The 17,611-nt window shown below is 37.6% G+C and overlaps 1 protein-coding gene across 4 annotated transcripts in view; it reads left to right on the top strand.

Annotated features, from left to right (window-relative positions):
* Positions 1-17,611, top strand: part of MTR (5-methyltetrahydrofolate-homocysteine methyltransferase) — a 101,505-nt gene that overhangs the window by 19,087 nt on the left and 64,807 nt on the right. For 2 of the 4 annotated variants that reach the window (XM_058542956.1, XM_058542955.1), the window contains exons 7-13: positions 1,188-1,247; positions 2,293-2,387; positions 8,776-8,876; positions 10,000-10,061; positions 11,155-11,222; positions 13,171-13,250; positions 15,493-15,605. In XM_058542956.1, coding sequence (XP_058398939.1) covers positions 1,188-1,247; positions 2,293-2,387; positions 8,776-8,876; positions 10,000-10,061; positions 11,155-11,222; positions 13,171-13,250; positions 15,493-15,605 — 579 coding nt within the window. Of the gene's footprint in view, positions 1-1,187; positions 1,248-2,292; positions 2,388-8,775; positions 8,877-9,999; positions 10,062-11,154; positions 11,223-13,170; positions 13,251-15,492; positions 15,606-17,611 lie in introns of those variants that run through there. The other 2 variants (XM_058542957.1, XM_058542958.1) reach the window with 2 other exon arrangements.

Raw genomic sequence — 17,611 nt, 5'->3', positions numbered from 1 at the left:
GAGATCCAGATATACATTTGAAAAGAGTCACAGTATTGTTTAGATTAGAAATAAGGGAGATATAACAGCAGGGAATAAAGCAGTAAGGACAAATTTTCTTAGTTCAGTTTTTAAGTTTTAGTATGTGTAACATAACATTCTTTTGATTATAGACGGACTGGTTTCCCTCATGATGCATCTGGAATTATTTTGGAGTGAGGAATAGGGTAGGGATCTGGGTAGAGACCTAACTATTTTTCTCTAAGGTTGCGTAGTTTTCTTAATGCCATCTATTAAACATCCTATTATTTCCCAATGATAGGAATCATGTGGAATGTCATATCACCCTAAATTCAGGAGTGCATCTGGGTCTGATCTATTCCAGTAATCTGTCTGCTGTTGTCACACTACTGTCCTGTTATTTACCATAGCATTGTAATTAAAATATGTCTGAGTAACTGGTAGGCTTTTTGTTACCCGCTCCCCTCCCCCCCCGAACTTTCCTGGCTATTCTTAAATGTTTATTTTCCATAAGATCTTTAGGATCAATTTGTCTAGTTCTAAAAGAATAAATTCTGATATTATTGATTTAATAACTTTCCATGGGAAAAAAAACCCACCATCACAATGAAGATACACATTAATTAAAGGTTGCATTCTAATTCCTGAAAATTAATTATGTATGAAAATACGCCCACCTTAGAATCAAGAAATATAATGATAAAAAGAAAGAGAAGATATGTTGCTTGGAACTTAATAAAACATGGACAATACAGAGTAACATGGGAATTATACCCCTACAACCCATTCTAAGCTCACACTCTTTTTTGCAATGACACACACTGTTGGTTCATATACTTACCACGTATATATGAGGATGTGGGAGGCAGAGGCATTCTTATTTATCTGTTTATAATTTTTATTGAGGGAAGGAAGAAAGAGTAGCTCTTCAGCTCCTCCTTGGAGGAAATGTTAGTTTATAGGTGAACTTTCTGTCAGCACTCTTCTTTTGTAGTATGTGCAGTGTTGTACTTGAGAAAGGGGCACTGGGTTGTGCACTATAGGAAGGATGTGTTTCTTCTCGCCAGAGAACAACATGTGTGTCTTACCTGAAGAGTTCTTGGAAAGGGGAACACTCTGATCAGCCAGTTAGACTGACCTTGGACACAGTCTCAGAAGTAAAGATCTTCTTCTTTTTTTCCGTACAGGCAGCCTTGTTTGCACTCCAAAAACTTTTTGAAGAGAGGTATGCTCCTCGGCCTATCTTTGTAAGTTCTACAGTGTTTGCATGATGAATTTTGTTTTTTTATTAATATTGTCATTTTGAGGGTAGGGTTTCTGTTTTCCTTGCTTAGTAGAACTATTGATGGTATCTTTTAGGAACCACCCATTTTAGCGTCCTCTGTTCACCTCCCTCCTACCACTACCTCTAGACAAGTAGCAGTCTTGTCTCTGGAAATGCAAAGAAAATGAATCTAGAGGTGGTTGGGGGAAGGCAAACTATTCCAAAGAAGCCTGGCTGAAATTGGTCTCCTGAAGCCAAAGGCTTAGAGACTCACTCTCCTTAGGCCCAAGGAGGGATGGACTTGACTGCTAATGGTACTGTGAAGTACCCAACACTGAAAACACCAGACTGCCAGTTTATTAACTCAGTAGGCAGACCCACAGATCACTTGGTGAGAACAGAATAGAGTCAAACAAGTTAGAAGACTCAGATGTACTGGTGGCCTGGGTTCGGATCCCGGGCGCGCACCGACGCACCGCTTCTCCGGCCATGCTGAGGCCGCGACCCACATACAGCAACTAGAAGGATGTGCAGCTATGACATACAACTATCTACTGGGGCTTTGGGGGAAAAAAGGAGGAGGATTGGCAATAGATGTTAGCTCAGAGCCGGTCTTCCTCAGCAAAAAGAGGAGGATTAGCATGGATGTTAGCTCAGAGCTGATCTTCCTCACAAAAAACAAATAAAACAAAGAAGACTCAGATGTTCAACAGCAGGAGGCCAGGATACCTGAGGTATCTGTGGGAAAGCCATAGTAGGGCTGGCTGTGTGAATTCTAAAGCTTTTCAGTCATTGCTTTTGCCTCAGTGACTTTCCCTTTTCTTTGTTTCTGTGACTTACTGACTCCTCCCCCCAGTCACTTTGAATTTGTCTATTTTGGCCCTTATAAAAAGTACTCCCTTTGAGTTCCACAGTTCTCTTCCTTGTAAAAGAACAAAGAAAGTCAGCTTGCTCATTGTATTTTGTCTTTGTGACTGTGTTCTTAATGTGAGTCTATATTGTTGACTGAGTTTACTTTGTTAATTCAGATTTCAGGGACTATTGTTGATAAAAGTGGGCGGACTCTTTCTGGACAAACAGGAGAGGCATTTGTCATCAGCGTGTCTCATGCAGACCCACTCTGGTGAGTGATCATTGTTTCCTTGACTCCATGCCTTTTTAGAGGATCTTTTCTGATGGCTACAAAAATGTGACCCAGAAGGGTTTGCTTCTACATATTTCCACTGTACCACTTGCGTGGGACGTTGGCTTTTCTTGAAGTACGTTCAGACTTTTCCTTAAGGGCATCAGAAAATCACTGCCTAAATGTATCAATTTGAAGGACTGCCAAATGGTTGCCTTTTTGTCTGTAAGTGCCACCCTTATGGTTTAAGACTGTGCTTGGTTCAGTAATAATGCTTTAAAACTATTTTCAGCACTTACACTTTTAGGACAATGCTTTCCAAAGTTTTTTCACTCCCCCCTTACGGAGCAACCAGAAGCAATCTAGTTTGGAATAAGATGGGAACTCTAAAGCTCAGATTTTTAGCTTCAAAATTAACATAGCTTTTACATTCTATTTTAAAATATCTCCCTATTTTTCTTATCAAAATGTTTTAAATTATCTACCATGAGTGAAATAGAAGCTCCAAGAGTATATGCTGGTTTTCTCCTGTGCCTTCTCCATAAGCATACTGTTCATTCTGCCGGGTAGCTGTGCCACCCCACCCCCCATCTCTCTCTCCGTGTCTCTGTCTCTGTCTCTGTCTCTGTCTCTCTCTCTCTCTCTCTCTCTCCTTAGCCTTTAAGACTCATCTCTAGAGTCCTCTCCGGGGAACCTTCCCTCTCTCACCAGCCAGGTTGATATTCTTCTCAGAGCACTCTGTTTACATTTTGCCATAAAAATAATAGTAATAGACATTTATTGAGAGTTTACTCTGTGCCAGGATCCGTTCTAAGAGCTTTATGTGAGTTATATCTTTTAATTCTGGTAACAACACCTTGAGGTAGGTACTGCTGTTTACGTTTTAATGAGAAGAGAACTGAGACTTAGAGGTTGTGACTTGCCCAATATCAAGTAAATAGTGGGTCTAGGGATAGGAGCGTGCTCTTAATCACTGTATTTTACCACATTTTATCAACTATGTGATTTTTTTTTCAAAATTTTAATGTTTCTAGTTTCAGGGTGTATCTTACAGTGGATTTAATGTGGTAGTTTGATTTCTTAAAAGCTGCTGTTAATTTAGAGTGGATTGTTATACCGTTGATTGGGCCTGGTAATTAAGAAAATAACTATTGAACTGAGTTGTGATTGGCTCCTTAACAGGTTATGAGCTTTTCAAGAGCAATCTCTTGATCATCTTTATTTCTCTAGTGCTTAATAGAGTCCTTGGCACATAGTAGGGAGGCAGTAAACATTTAACAGAAAAACTAAAGGTAGGAAAGTGTGGGGGTCTCTGAAGACAAACTTTATCTAGTTGTTTTTAAATTTTTTGTCTTTCCTCAAATATTTTGAGCATTCCTTCTTTCATTTTCTTTCTCTCTTCCCCACCTCCTTTTACTAAGTCTTCATTTGTTATCTGGTTGGAACCTCTAGATATTAGTTAAAACTCTACATTGCCCCAATGTCATCTCTAGTTTGCTGACAGTTTTCAAGGGTGCCCTTAGAAGATATCCTCCCTGCCCCTGCCTCACTTGCAGGAATCCAAGGATGAGATTTTATTGAGGTTCAAAAATTTATTTTTCTGTGCCTTAAGCAAACGTGCGGTTAAATCTGACTTTTGATCCACTCGGTGGTTAATTTTTTGTGTTATTATCCTATGATCTTTTCTAGGTCTTCAGCATTCATCTGTAACCCATTCACAGAGAGAATATATTTGGTCTCCATTTTGTTATGAATCTTATGGACTGAAGGGGCAGATAGAAGGCAGCCCAGAAATTGAAGAATTTGATCAGATCTTATTTATATTACTCCAGGTCTAGAAGTCTGAGTGGTGCCTACCTAGTTTTCTTCCTAGTATAGTACTAAGGATTGATCTCAGTATAGAGGAGTCTGGTTAAAAAAAAATGTTAATTAAAAAAATATACGTATAAACAAACAGTATGTAAAAAAGTGAATGTATAAGAAACTATTGCTTACTGATTTGTGATTGTCACAAACTGTATATGTGTTAACAAAGAACAATGGGACAGAACCTTTATATTATTATTATTATTGTTGTTTTTTTAATTCATTAAGCATTTATTGAAATCCTGCTCTGTGCCCTAGAATACAGGCATATATGAAACAGTCCATACTAGGAGAAATACATAAGTAAACGAAAATATAAACTATAAAGTGTTATACAGAAGTATGAACAAAAATCTGACAGTACACAGGATGGAGTAATGGTGTCCCTGTGAGATTCAAGGACAGCTTTGTAGAGAAGGTGACATTTGAGCTAGTTTTTAAAACGTGAGTCAGAGTTTGCTAAGCAAAGGCAGGATGGATGTATCAGAATGAGCAAATAGCAATATAAGAACTGTATAGTTCATGAGACATTTTTATATATCATATTTCATTTAAACTTTGCCATAACCATGAGAGCTGATTGAGCATTATTTTCTTCATTCAGCAAGTGAGGAACTGAAGTCACCTATCTATTAAAGAGATGAGTTAGGATTGGAACTAAGTTTAGAAAAGGTCTAGGATCCTTTCTAATGATAATGTTTTATTTTGTAATGATAATTTACAAAAATTTTAGTTTTTACCGGTATTGAGTCTCGATGACAGTAGCGTAACAGAAAAGAAAAAGTTAGCTTAAGAGAGTGCGTTGCAAGTGCAGCTGGTAAAATGGTGCAACTGAATGGGTCTATTCAAGGGTTGTAAGTTAGCCATGCATAGGACCTAGCAATCTTACCTGAGATGTGGCTCTGTCACGCACCAGAGATCACAGAATTATGTTTGTTTGTTTTAGATCAGCTTCAGGTTTACAGAAAAATTGAGCAGAAAGTACAGAGAATTCCCAAATATTCCCAACCCCCCAGTTTCCTCTATTACTAACATCTTACCTTGGTGTGATACATTTGTTATGATATGAACCAACATCAATATATTATTAACTAAAGTTCATAGTTTACATTAGGGTTTACTCTTTGTGTTGAATGAACATTCTATGTTGTTGTTTTTTTTTATTAGACTTTTTTTTTTTAGAGCAGTTTCAGGTTCACAGGAAAATTGAGTGCCAAGTACAGAGAGTTCCCATATACCCCTGCCCACCCCTCACCAGCTTCCCCCGTTATCAACATCCCCTACCAGAGCAGTGCATTTATTACAGTTAATGAATCTACAGTGACACATCATGATCATCCGAAGTCCACCAAAGGGTTTACTCTTGGTGTTGTACATTCTCTGGGTTTTGACAAATGCATAATGTCATGTATCCACCATTACCGTATTATACACAATAGTCTCACTGCTCTATAAATCCCTGTGTTCCACCTATTCGTTCTTCTCTCTGCCTGCTGGCAACTGATCTTTTCACTCTTATAGTTTTTACCTTTTCTAGAATGTCATATAGTTGGAATCATACAGTGTGCAGCCTTTTCAGATTTGTTTCTTTCACTTGCCTTTAAGGCTTGTCCATGTCTTTTCATGGCTTGATAGCTCATTTCTTTTTATCACTGAATAATATTCCATTGTCTGAATGGACCACAGTTTGTTTATCCATTCCACTGTTGAAGGACATCTTGGTTGCTTCCAAGTTTTGGCAATTATGAATAAAGTTGTAATGAACATTCATGTGTGGGTTTTTGTGTGGACATAAGTTTTCAACTCATCGGGATAAATACTTAGAAGTGTGATTGCTGGATCATATGGTAAAACTATGTTTAGCTTTCTAAAAAACTCCCAAACTGTCTTCCAAAGTGGCTGTACCATTTGATTTCCTAATAGGAATAAATGAGAGTTCTTGTTGCTTCATGTCCTCACCAGCATTTGGTACTGTCAGTGTTTTGGATTTAGCTATTCTAATGGGTGTATGATGGTATCTCATTGTTTTAATTTGCAATTCCCTAATGACGTATGATGTGGAGCATCTTTTCATATACTTATTCACCATCTGTATATCTTCTTTGGTGAATGTCTCTTCAGATCTTTTGCTTGTTTTTTTGGTTGGGTTATTTCTTATTTTTGAGTTTTAAGATTTAAAAAAAAATATTTTTAGATACCAGTCCTTTATCAGATATGTGTTTTGCAAATATTTTCGCCCAGTCTGTGGATTGTCTTCTCATGCTCTTAACAGTGTCTTTTGTTGAGCAGTAGTTTTTACTTTTAGTGAAGTCCAGCTTATCAATTTTTTCTTTCATGGATCCTACTTTTGGTGTTGTATCTAAAAACTCATTGCCAAACCCATGCCACCTAGATTTTCTCCTGTGTTATCTTTATATATATAGTTATATCTTTAATAGTTTTCCAATTTAAATTGAGATATATGATCCATTTTGAGTTAATTTTTATAAAAGGTATAAGGTTTGTGTCTAGATTACTTTTTTCTAGTATGAACATCCGATTGTTCCAGCACCATTTGTTGAAAAGACAATCTTTTCTCCATTGGTTTGCCTCTACTCCTTTGTCAAAGATCAGTTGACTATATTTTTGTGGTTCTATTTCTAGACCCTCTATTCTGTTCCATTGATCTTTTTGTCTCTTTCACCAATACCGTTGATTACTTTAGCTTTTTAGTGAGTCTTGAAGTTGGGTAGTGTCAGTCCTCTGACTTTGTTTTTCTCCTTCAGTGTTGTATTAGCTTTTCTGGGTTGTTTGCCTCTCCATATAAACTTCAGGATCAGTTTGTCGATAGCCACAAAATAACTTGCTGGAATTTTGATTGGGATTGTGTGAATGTATATAAAATTGGGAAGAATTGACAACAATATTGACTCTTCCTATTCATGAGTATGGAATATCTCTCCATTTATTTAGATCTGCTTTGATTTCTTTCATCATAGTTTTGTAGTTTTCCTTATATAGCTCTTGTACATATTTTGTTAGAGTTATACCCAAATATTTCATTTGTTTTGGTGCTAATGTAAATCATGTTGTGTTTTTAATTTCAAATTTCAGTTGCTCATTGCTGGCATGTAGGTAGACAGTTGACTTTTGTACATTAACCTTGTATTTTGCAAGCTTGGTATAACTGCTTATTTGATTCCAGGAGTTTTTTAGTTGATTCTTTGGGATTTTCTGCATATACCATCTTATCATCTGTGAACAAGGACAATATTTCTTTCTTTCCAATCTGTATACCTTTTATTTTCCTTCTTCTCTTATTGCATTAGCTAGGACTTCCAGTATGATGTTGAGTAGGAGATGAAAGAGGAGTTCCTTGCCTTGTTCCTGATCTTAGGGGGAAAGCATCTAGTTTTACATAATTAAGTATGATGTTAACTATAGGTTTTTTGTAGATGTTCTTTATCAAGTTGAAGAAGTTCCCCTCTATTCCTAGTTTGCTGAGAGTTTTTATCGTGAATGGGTGTTGGGTGTATGTTTGTTAAATAAGCTTTTTATTTTGGAATTATTTCAGATTTACAGAAGAGTTGCAAAGATCCTACAGAGAATTCCTATATACTCTTCATCTAGTTTTCCCTAGTGTTAACATCTTATGTAACTATGATACTTTTGTCAAAACTAAGAGTATATTTGCTATTAACTAAACTCCAGACTATATTCAGATTTCAAATTTTTCCACTAACGTCCTTTTTATGTTTTAGGGTCTAATCTAGTATACCGCATTGCACTTAGGAATCATAGTAAAAGAAAAAAGTAAAATACAAAAAAAGAAAAGATCACATAGTCCAGTAGCTTCTTAGTTAATACCTGAATTCCTGAAGGCCTCGGGGCCCCCCACTGAGAGCAGTGTTGGAGGGGTGTCAGGCGTTCCACTCGTGCTTCAGTTAGCGCAGCTCTGCTTTGATCTGTTTTATTTGAGTCCACAGTAAGTTTCATTTGCAAATCAGAGAGCCCCTTGGTTATACAGCTTAATTTATAAAGAAGCCAGCTTAATTTATAAGAGGGCAAATTCTAGGTCTAAGGTCATCTTGCAAGTTAGTTATGGAGCAAGGACTAAGTCTTGATCTTCTAGACTCCCAACATGGTTATGTAACATTAATGTTCCTTCTACTTCCAAGATTTTCCTTTTTCTTTCTCTTAAGTATTGTTTTCAAATCAGATGTTTGTTAGCAGTGATAGTTTGAAGGCATTTCTGTTTTACAGTATACTATTATCTAAACTGTGAACTTGTTTAAGGAGTTGCATTCATGGGCAGGGTCCTTTATTTATAAGATCATCTGAGGTTGGAGATGTGGGTAGAAAGATTTAGTGCTACAGGAGACTTTAGTGAGATGACTTTGACTGTAGCTGAATAAAGATGCTTTGAATCAGGAGATTTATTATCTGCTTGGTTTTAGATGTATTTCTTTATCATAACTTTTTATATTCATAAATATTTTGAATAAAAGGTGGTGCTTCTAATATCTTCTTTTTGTTTTTCTAGCATTGGCTTAAATTGTGCTCTGGGTGCAGCTGAAATGAGACCTTTTATTGAAACAATTGGAAAATGTACAACAGCTTATGTCCTATGTTATCCCAATGCAGGTATGGCTTTCAAGGGAGTTGCACCTGGGGAAATCCAGTACGCAGGACATGGGTAGATAAGGCAACAGGTCTTGATTAAAAGAGTCTGTTTTTCAGGTGTTGGTAATAGGTGACATTCAATAGGAATTTTCTAAGTGAAGCGTATTTGAGTCTAGACAATCATTTCCCTGTAGACTTGAAGGAACAGTTTGGCTCAGCCTGAAAGCTTCAAAATTGGACAAAACTTTAGGGAATGAAGCCTAGTCACGTAACTGACCAGAGCCTAGTGATGACAGTGCTCACCATGTGGACATGGCCAAAGAGATGAGTGCAAAGAGGAGAGGGAACCCTCTTCTCCATTCCACTGTATTAACAAAAGAGCTGATGAACCTTGTGTGTTGTTACCTTTTTCCTTTCTAAAAGTTAGGACTTCTGGTTTACTGTGTGTAAAAATTCCTAAGATATTTGTAGACAGTTCTCAGATATTCAGTTAAATATTGGTAATCCAGTTTGGGTTAACCAGATTTCCTGCTGAATGTTTTTGAGCATGGCTTAGCTACTTAGGACTAAATATTTTCCAGCCTTCTTTCTCCAAATATATACATTTTATCACACAATAAATTTTATTTCCCACGAGGAGTAAGAGAACTGGAAGGGGATAATAAATAAAATAGGAAATTGGATAATTGGATGCTAAAGTCTTACTTAGGAAAATTTATTTGAAAGGAGACTGGTTGTGTTTTGCTTGTTTGTTTTTAATTGCATGTCAGGTACTCGTTAGTTCACAGGATATGTAATACTTCTCCACCCCTCAGCCCCCACCCCCAAGCAGCTAGGTAACAAGAATGAATTTCCCTTATGGGAAGAGGATGGGGGTGGGGGAATTCTGTCCCATATAGTAGTGACTCTTTTCTTTCAAATGGGAAAGAAATAATACATGTTTGTTTTCCCCTGTGATTCTTTTTTGGTGTGGCATCTCTGTATTTACTATGTTTAATATTAAGAATTATTGTTTGTTTTTGCAAGTGATCATCATTTAATTATAAATATAAAATTTTATAGCTTTGAAACCTAAAGCTTTTACAAATACTGTGTCTCTTTGTTAAGGTAGTTTCCAGTAATGGTTGAAATATTACTTTCTTAGGTCTTCCCAATACCTTTGGTGACTATGATGAAACTCCGCACATGATGGCCATGCATCTAAAGGTCAAGAATCCTCTTTCACTTGGTTTTTAAGAAATAGAGAATTGGAATTTTAGATTTAGAATATTCAGAAGCAGAATTTTCCACTAAAGAAATCACAGTGTGTGTATAACAAATTAAAGCTTAGCTCCTCTGAATTAAGATGGTGGAAGCAGATGGAGGGGCTACCTGTCAGCATCCTTCTTCCCAGTTGGCGCTGGTGGCTGTTGAAAAATTCCCTGTGAGGTCCAACCAGAACTAATTGAACTTGGCTGTCCTCTGCAGCCTTCCCAAGTGGTGGTCCCCCCCCCCCCCCCGCAAAACTGCTGGGCAGACTTGATGTCCTCCTTGCTCCCCGTTGTCACCCATACACCGCCTCTCCCATACACCTCCCATCTTTGAATCCCAGGTCATGAGACAACACTACTCACTACCCTTCCTTATTACTAACCTCTGGGTCTCTTTTCCTCATTCCTTAATTTTTAGCTTCTGGCTCACTGACATTTTCTCCTAGACAATTTCTGACTTAATTCTTATGATTTCAGTACCTTATCTAGTAGATGATCTTTCTAATACTCTGACTCCTCGGTTCCTTGACTTCTTCTCTCCGTTATTGTCTTTCACTAACTAGTCTAGGGTTAAACTCTAGACCCACACTGTCCAATATGTAGCCACTACCACACGTGGTTGTTGGAGCACTTGAAATGTGGCTATTGTGACTAAAGAACTGAACTTTTAATTCTTTAAAAATTTTAATTAATTTAAATTTAAAAACTGATACTCACTTCATGCGTTATTTGAAAATGCACTATCCAGCTCACATTCATTCAGCTCAGCATATGGGTAAAAAAGTCTTTATTACGATCAGATAGGCAAATAAGTATCTCATTGCATTTTAAATGGTGTAAAGGATTTCATGGTATTTGAACCATTCTCTGCTTTCAACCTTATATCTAGGGCATGTGAAAGCTTTATATCTAGAGTTAAGTATGTTTAGCTCTCTTTTTTGTTTTAATATTAGTTATTCAGTAAATGTAGATCTTTTTCTGCTGAATTGGTAGTAGTGAGTTTAGAATTCAGATGAACTCTCTGAAACTTTTCTGTTTCCTAAATGCAGGACTTTGCTATGGATGGCTTGGTCAATATAGTTGGTGGATGCTGTGGTACAACACCAGATCATATCAGGTAGTAATCACTTCTAAATATTTTACCTTTTGTTATGGGATGAATTGTGTTCCTGCTCCCCCAATTCGTATGTTGAGGACCTACCACCCTTTTCCTCTGAATGTGACTACATTTGGAGATAGGGCCTTTGAAGAGGTAATTAAGGTAAGATGAGATCATATGAGTGAATCCTAATCCAATATGACTGGTGTTCTCATAAGAGAGGAGGTTAGGACACAGTCACGCACAGAGGAAGGGACCATGTGAGGACACGGAGAAGATGGCCATCCACAAGCCAGAGAGAGGGACCTTAGAGGAGACCAGCCCTGCCAACACCTTGATCTCAGACTTCTAGCCTCCAGAACTTTGAGAAATAAATTTCCACTCAGTCTGTGATATTTCATTATGGCAGCCCTAGCAAACTAAGATGCCTTAAATTATGAAAAATTCTAAAAATAAAAGTAGGAAAATGATAAAATGAACCCTCATGTGCCTATCATATAGTTTCCATAATTTTCAACATTTTACTATTCTTATTTTATCTATTCTCCAACTTTTTTTCACTTAGAATATTATAAAGCAAATCTCAGATATCATAATATTCTACCCTTAAATACGTCACTAATACTCAAATGCTCAAGGAGGGACAGCTCATATTTCTTGTGGGCAAATACACGCGTCCATTAGATTCTCTCACGGAAGGAAAAGCCAATAAGACAACAGCACCTTTAGGTCAAGAGAAGTGTCTTCACCTTGCCTGGCGCACAGTCGTTGCTTAGTCCATGTTGTTGAATGAATATATGAAGGAAAAGAGTGTGACACAAGAGCATAGTGAGTATGTGTTGAAGTCCTAGCAGTTTTGTGGCTTATAAGAGGATTGGAATTCAGTGGAATAGAACATAGTTTAGGACTATTTGTATTTTTTTTTTCTCCCCTAGAGTGACTGATGATCGTGTTTTGAGCCAGTCGTCTCAATGTTCTGTGTCTATTTTCATGTGTGTAATAGGTTCACTGTACTGAATTACCTAATATTTCTCTGCTTTTGTTGACTTTTGTGATAGTCTCTATTAAGAGTCTGTATGATTTTTTAGACATCTTTTAAGTAATATCTGAAAGCTCTAAATAGTTGAATGCAGCTTATCTTTGGCTCTCTGCTTATTTTTAAGATTATTTCCTTTTTAAAAAGAAGAGTTGTTTTAAAAATACCTGTGTATGTATGTGTGTATGTCTGTCTATCTGTCTATATTTGGTGCTTCTACTTTGATGTCTGCATATTAATTTGGGGGGCAGTAGAATGAGCAGTTCATACTGGTCCTGATAAATTTAGTGGAGTAGCCAGATTTCTCAAGGTTGATCAAAGACATAATTCATTTAAGCCGGTAAGGTTAAAAGAGTATGAATAATTAAAACAAATTTTTTAGGACTAATTATTTTAGAGTTTTAGTGATTTATTACTCTATACCCTCCCTACTATGTGGGTGTTATGCTTGGAAGAAACAGACCTAAAGGATTTAATTTCCTCCACTCCTGGCACCTCCTCTCCAGTTTGCTCCTCCTCCTCAAGGATGAAGGCTCTTTTTCTTTTAAACTACTGTGTAAGAAGCAAGGATGTATTTCATGTGTGGATTTGATGGAATAAAGGACGTTTATGGGTTTGGGAAAGGGAGGAGGAGATTTGCTGTTTGCATTTGCACAAACTGTCACGTATCTCTAGGTTCACATCTCAGTGCAGAAACTGGTGCAGTTGGTGCACAGCAGACTGGGCAGATACAGAAAAGTTGAAGTTTATAGACTCATTTTCTGCATTACTGGGAAAACTGAAAGGCATAACTGTTGCTATACCTTTGGAACTAGGTATATAATTATGTGCATAATTATGGTAAATAGACTTAATTTCATAGCTGGAAATCAGTTTAATTAAATTTATTTTATTGCAAATTAATGGATATAGTGTTTTCTCTTAACTCAGGGAAATTGCTGAAGCTGTGAAAAACTATAAGCCTAGAGTTCCACCTGCCACTGTGTTTGAAGGGCATATGTTACTGTCTGGTAAGTCATAAAGACATGGTTTTTAGATTTTTAGAGACCATTTGTAGATTAATTTAGTATATTTATTCCAAGTGATAGTGATGTTTGTGCCAAACAACTTATTTATTAGGTCAAAAAAGAGTACATATTTTTTTGGCACTTAAATGAATTCCAGTGAAGAACCTTGTGTTTTTCTAGGGGTAGAAGCAGGAAGATGTTAACTTCCAGGGAAATGTGAATGAGGCACAGGTGGTTTGCCCAGGCAGTGCCCTTGGTTAGAATTAGAACTCATGTGGTCCCCTCTCTATTGTACACTGCTTTGAAAACATCCTCTTAGTCACAGCCTAACAATTTTAATCATCAGATTTGCTATTAGTTATTAAAAATTCAAAACTGCCAAGGCTCAATGTTTTGTAATGATGGCAGCCTCTTCCTAGAAAATTTTGTTTGCTTCTAAAATATTATTGTTGCTGTCTTACATTTGCCATGTGTTCGGGGTTTTACAAAGAGTTGTGTTTGGTTCTCAACAGTCCCCTGAGGGAGGCAGCCTCCCTTTTTCAGAGAGAGGTGTGGTAGGATAGTTTATTTCATCCTTAGATCTTAAAGCTGTTAATTGACTTCAGCCAAGGACTAACAATTAAAATTATCAACCTTTGCTAAAACTGAAATGAAGAGAACCATTGATATGATTTTTCAAAAGAATTTATATGTAAGAATGAAAGAATCCTTTTTTCCCCATTTAAATTTCATGTGCTATTTCTAATTTGCTTTAACAATCACCTTCAATCAGATTTTAAAAGAATGACATCAAACACTCTTTTAAATTATTCTTTTATAAATTGCAAACTTAGAAAAATGTAGTTTTTATATCAGATACTTCACGTTCATAAAAGATCAGAAGCACTTTGTGTGAAATGCTTTTCAGGCGATGACACAAGATCTCTTCAGCATTTAAATGTTGGCCTCTCTGGTTGCCTGCCCTGTGAACCCCAGGGTCTGACTAAGGATCAGGACACCCTGAGGCTAGCATGGAGGGGGAAGGCCCTGAGGATCATTACCAATGGGAAGGGAAATCATAAGCCAAAACTGGCAAGTGATAGTCTTCCCAGTCAGTGAACCAATAGCCTGGAATAGTGTTATAATTACCATCTTACATTCAGTATCTTCCTCTCCCTCATATCTGTTTCTTACCCAACCAAGGCTTTGGGAAAGGACTCAAAAGCCATTTTCTTTTATTAATAACAACAGCTATGATTGCTGGTGCTAATTTTGTGCTTATCAATGTTATCTAGTCTCATTTTTACAATAACGTGATGAGGCAGATACTTTCACTGTCTCTATTTTATCGGATCAGAGGCTCAGAGAGGAGTTGCCCCAGGTTGTTCCCTGAGATAGCTGGGCAGGCCTTTGAACCGGAGTCGGGGTGTCCCCAGAGCCTGCCTGTAACCATCCAGCAAGACTCCCTCTCCTAATATTTTAGATGTAATGAATAAAAGGAAAACAGTTACAGGCCTTTTCTGTTGTGATACTTTACACTGCATGTTGCTTTTTACCTAAGTGTAATATATCCACATTTATTAGCTAATATTTGCCCCTAAATGGGCCTGTAACAGGGGAGATGTTATTACCCCTTTGCAAATAAAGGAAGAGATGCCAAAAGTCCAAGTGGCTTGACCAGAGTCAACTCAGGAAGGAGCGGTGGACCTGCCCGGTAACTCCTGTCTCCCGGGGCTCAGCCTGGGCCCTTCCTCCTCTCCCCATTTGGCCTTGCTGGTTATGGATTCTTGGCCTCTGGACCAGAGACGTGGCAAAGCTCTAAACACACCATTGCTGGGATTAAGAAAGCTTGTTCCATCTGGCTTCAGGTTGATGTCCGAGTGGACAGCAATCTTTTTGATTCTAACTTCATGGCTTTTGCCCCAGACTCTTGGTTAAGTAAATAGGGATATGATGATAATTTTTCCTTTTTTCTCAGAGTTGATATATGATTCAGGTCTTTAGAGAAATTTACAATTTTAAACCCTGAGATATTTCTTCTTTTGTTGTTCTGGTTGTAAATGTAGCTGCATCACACAGCCTTTGTTGTGTTTAAATATCCCTAGGGAACAAGGATGTGGTCCTCTTTCACATTGAGTCTCCTGTCTAGTCAGATGGGCTGTGGCACAGAAACTTTTTTTCTTTCTCATGAAAACATTTGTTTTCTTTTTGTCTCATGTTACCATATGCATTTTCAGAAATTTTTCAAAATGCTTCTCCTTTTAAGGTCTAGAACCCTTCAGGATTGGACCGTACACCAACTTTGTTAACATTGGAGAACGCTGTAACGTTGCAGGATCCAGGAAGTTTGCTAAACTCATCATGTCAGGAAACTATGAAGTGAGCATCTTAATAAGACCCTTGAGGCATCTGCCATGTTTTTGGCTAGACAGTGTGTAAATAAAATAGCTCTGCTTTTGATAGTGTTATTTGCAGAGCTGCTGGGAAGTGTGAGAAGAACGGTAACGTGTGTTTGCAGTAGGCTCGGCTGGTGGGAGGATGAGGCTTCGAAAAATTGAAGCTGCTGTTGTCAGTATTTGTCAAAAAGTACTGCATTTGGGGTATGAAGTGGGACGAGATGGAAGGGATCTAGGTTCTAGCTATTTCTGTTAATTGTGAAATAAGTTTAAAAATTTGAGAACACTCTTCATTTCGGCTTCTCACAAATCCTTCTAGGGAAAGGGAAAGCCAAGAAAATTCCTATTCAATTCCTCATGACCACATCAAACACTGACTGATGTGGTATTATTGATTCTGTAGCTGTAGATGAAAATAAAGAAGCAAATGCAAAAGAAAGAATAGGCCCCTGCCTTGGAAAGTTTACATAATAGTTTAGCCATAATATTTTTAAGCTCGGTCACTCTGTGGATGAGCAAAATTTAATCCAAATAGAGCCTACTCTAAACATCTGGATAGATTTTCTTGTGCAAATATGAAGTTGAAAATGGAGGAATTTGGTCTGAGCTTTAATGATGATTTATTTTATCATCAAACTTCTTTCACTTTACGATTTTGCAACCTTTAGGGAAATAGATCTTCCAGAAACCAGTATCAAAGCGGACTTAGTTTTAATCACAAAGAAAGGGCCCATTTATCATCCTTTATGGACCTGTTGATGACTACCCCATGGCATCCCTCAGAGGTGGCCCTGTGGGCACATTACTAGGGCCTGGTTACCTGTTCCTGACAGTTTCTGTCAGTCCTCTTCCCTCATTCCTGCTAGTGTTTACTGCTGCCATGTGCTTCTGTCATGGTCCTCCCCAGTTCAGAAGCTTTCACAGGGTGCCTTCTTTTTGCATCTAGGATGAAATCCAAACTCTTTAGGCCATCGTTCAGCCTTCTCCACTTAGGCACCAGACTGCCTCCCCATCCTGATCTGTCACCGGAACATTCCAGGAGGCTTGCCTCTGCCTCTGTGCCTTTGTTCATGTTTGTTCCCTTCTGAAATCCTAATGACCCTTCATAGTTGTACAGTGTTCTTCGGTTGGCAATGTTTCTATTTATGTTTTAATTCTTATGCTTATTCTGTGGTGTCCTTTTAGCTCTCAGATTGATTGTTTGATATTGAGAGTAGAGGGCTTTTTAGGAAGAAGCAAACAAGAGGGAGTAATAATATCTCTCATTTAATAAGGTCTTACTAGATGCTAGTCATTGTGCTAAGTGCTTTGCAGGTTGGGCTAGCTCCTCTCTGCTTCTTCTGGTCCATCCTCCAGGGGCCAGCTGAAGACTCTCCCCTCAGGTAGCTTTCTCCATTTCAGTCCACAGAGACCTCGCCCTTTCCTGGTGTTTCGACATTCATGGCATTGACTCACACATTGTGTGGTAGTGCAGGTAGCTTTTATATATGTCTATGTCATGTGCCCCCAACTAGCCCTTCAAGAACAGTGATTGTGACTTATACTTCTTTTTATTCTTTACAGTATTTAACACACTGCTGATACTGGAAAACGTCTTTTGATTTGCTGCATTTTATTGTGATCCTTTTTCTTTGTGTAACCTTGGGTCATTACAAATTGTCTTTCCTTGTGACAAAGGGTTTCATGCCTATTCTATCACAGTGATTTCTATTATTATTTTATTTTCTAATAAAAATTTCTATTTGTTTTTCTTGGGCTAGGAAAAAATTAGGACAACATCAGAATCTACTGTTGATTTTATCTCTACTTATTTTATTACACTATGAAGTGTACAGTGAAGACTTAAACAGAATAGAATCTCTACTGTATCAATCAGTTAGAAAGCATTATCGAACATGTATATTTTGCCCAGCATTGTTCAAAGGAGAGTGGGAGATACGTAAGACCTTTCTAGATTTCCAAACACTTAAAATCTATTTTGAGAAATAA

The sequence above is a fragment of the Diceros bicornis genome, chromosome 6 (genome assembly GCF_020826845.1).
Source record: "Diceros bicornis minor isolate mBicDic1 chromosome 6, mDicBic1.mat.cur, whole genome shotgun sequence".
In the NCBI taxonomy this organism is placed as follows: Eukaryota; Metazoa; Chordata; class Mammalia; order Perissodactyla; family Rhinocerotidae; genus Diceros; species Diceros bicornis.
This window is presented reverse-complemented; position numbering and strand designations above follow the sequence as displayed.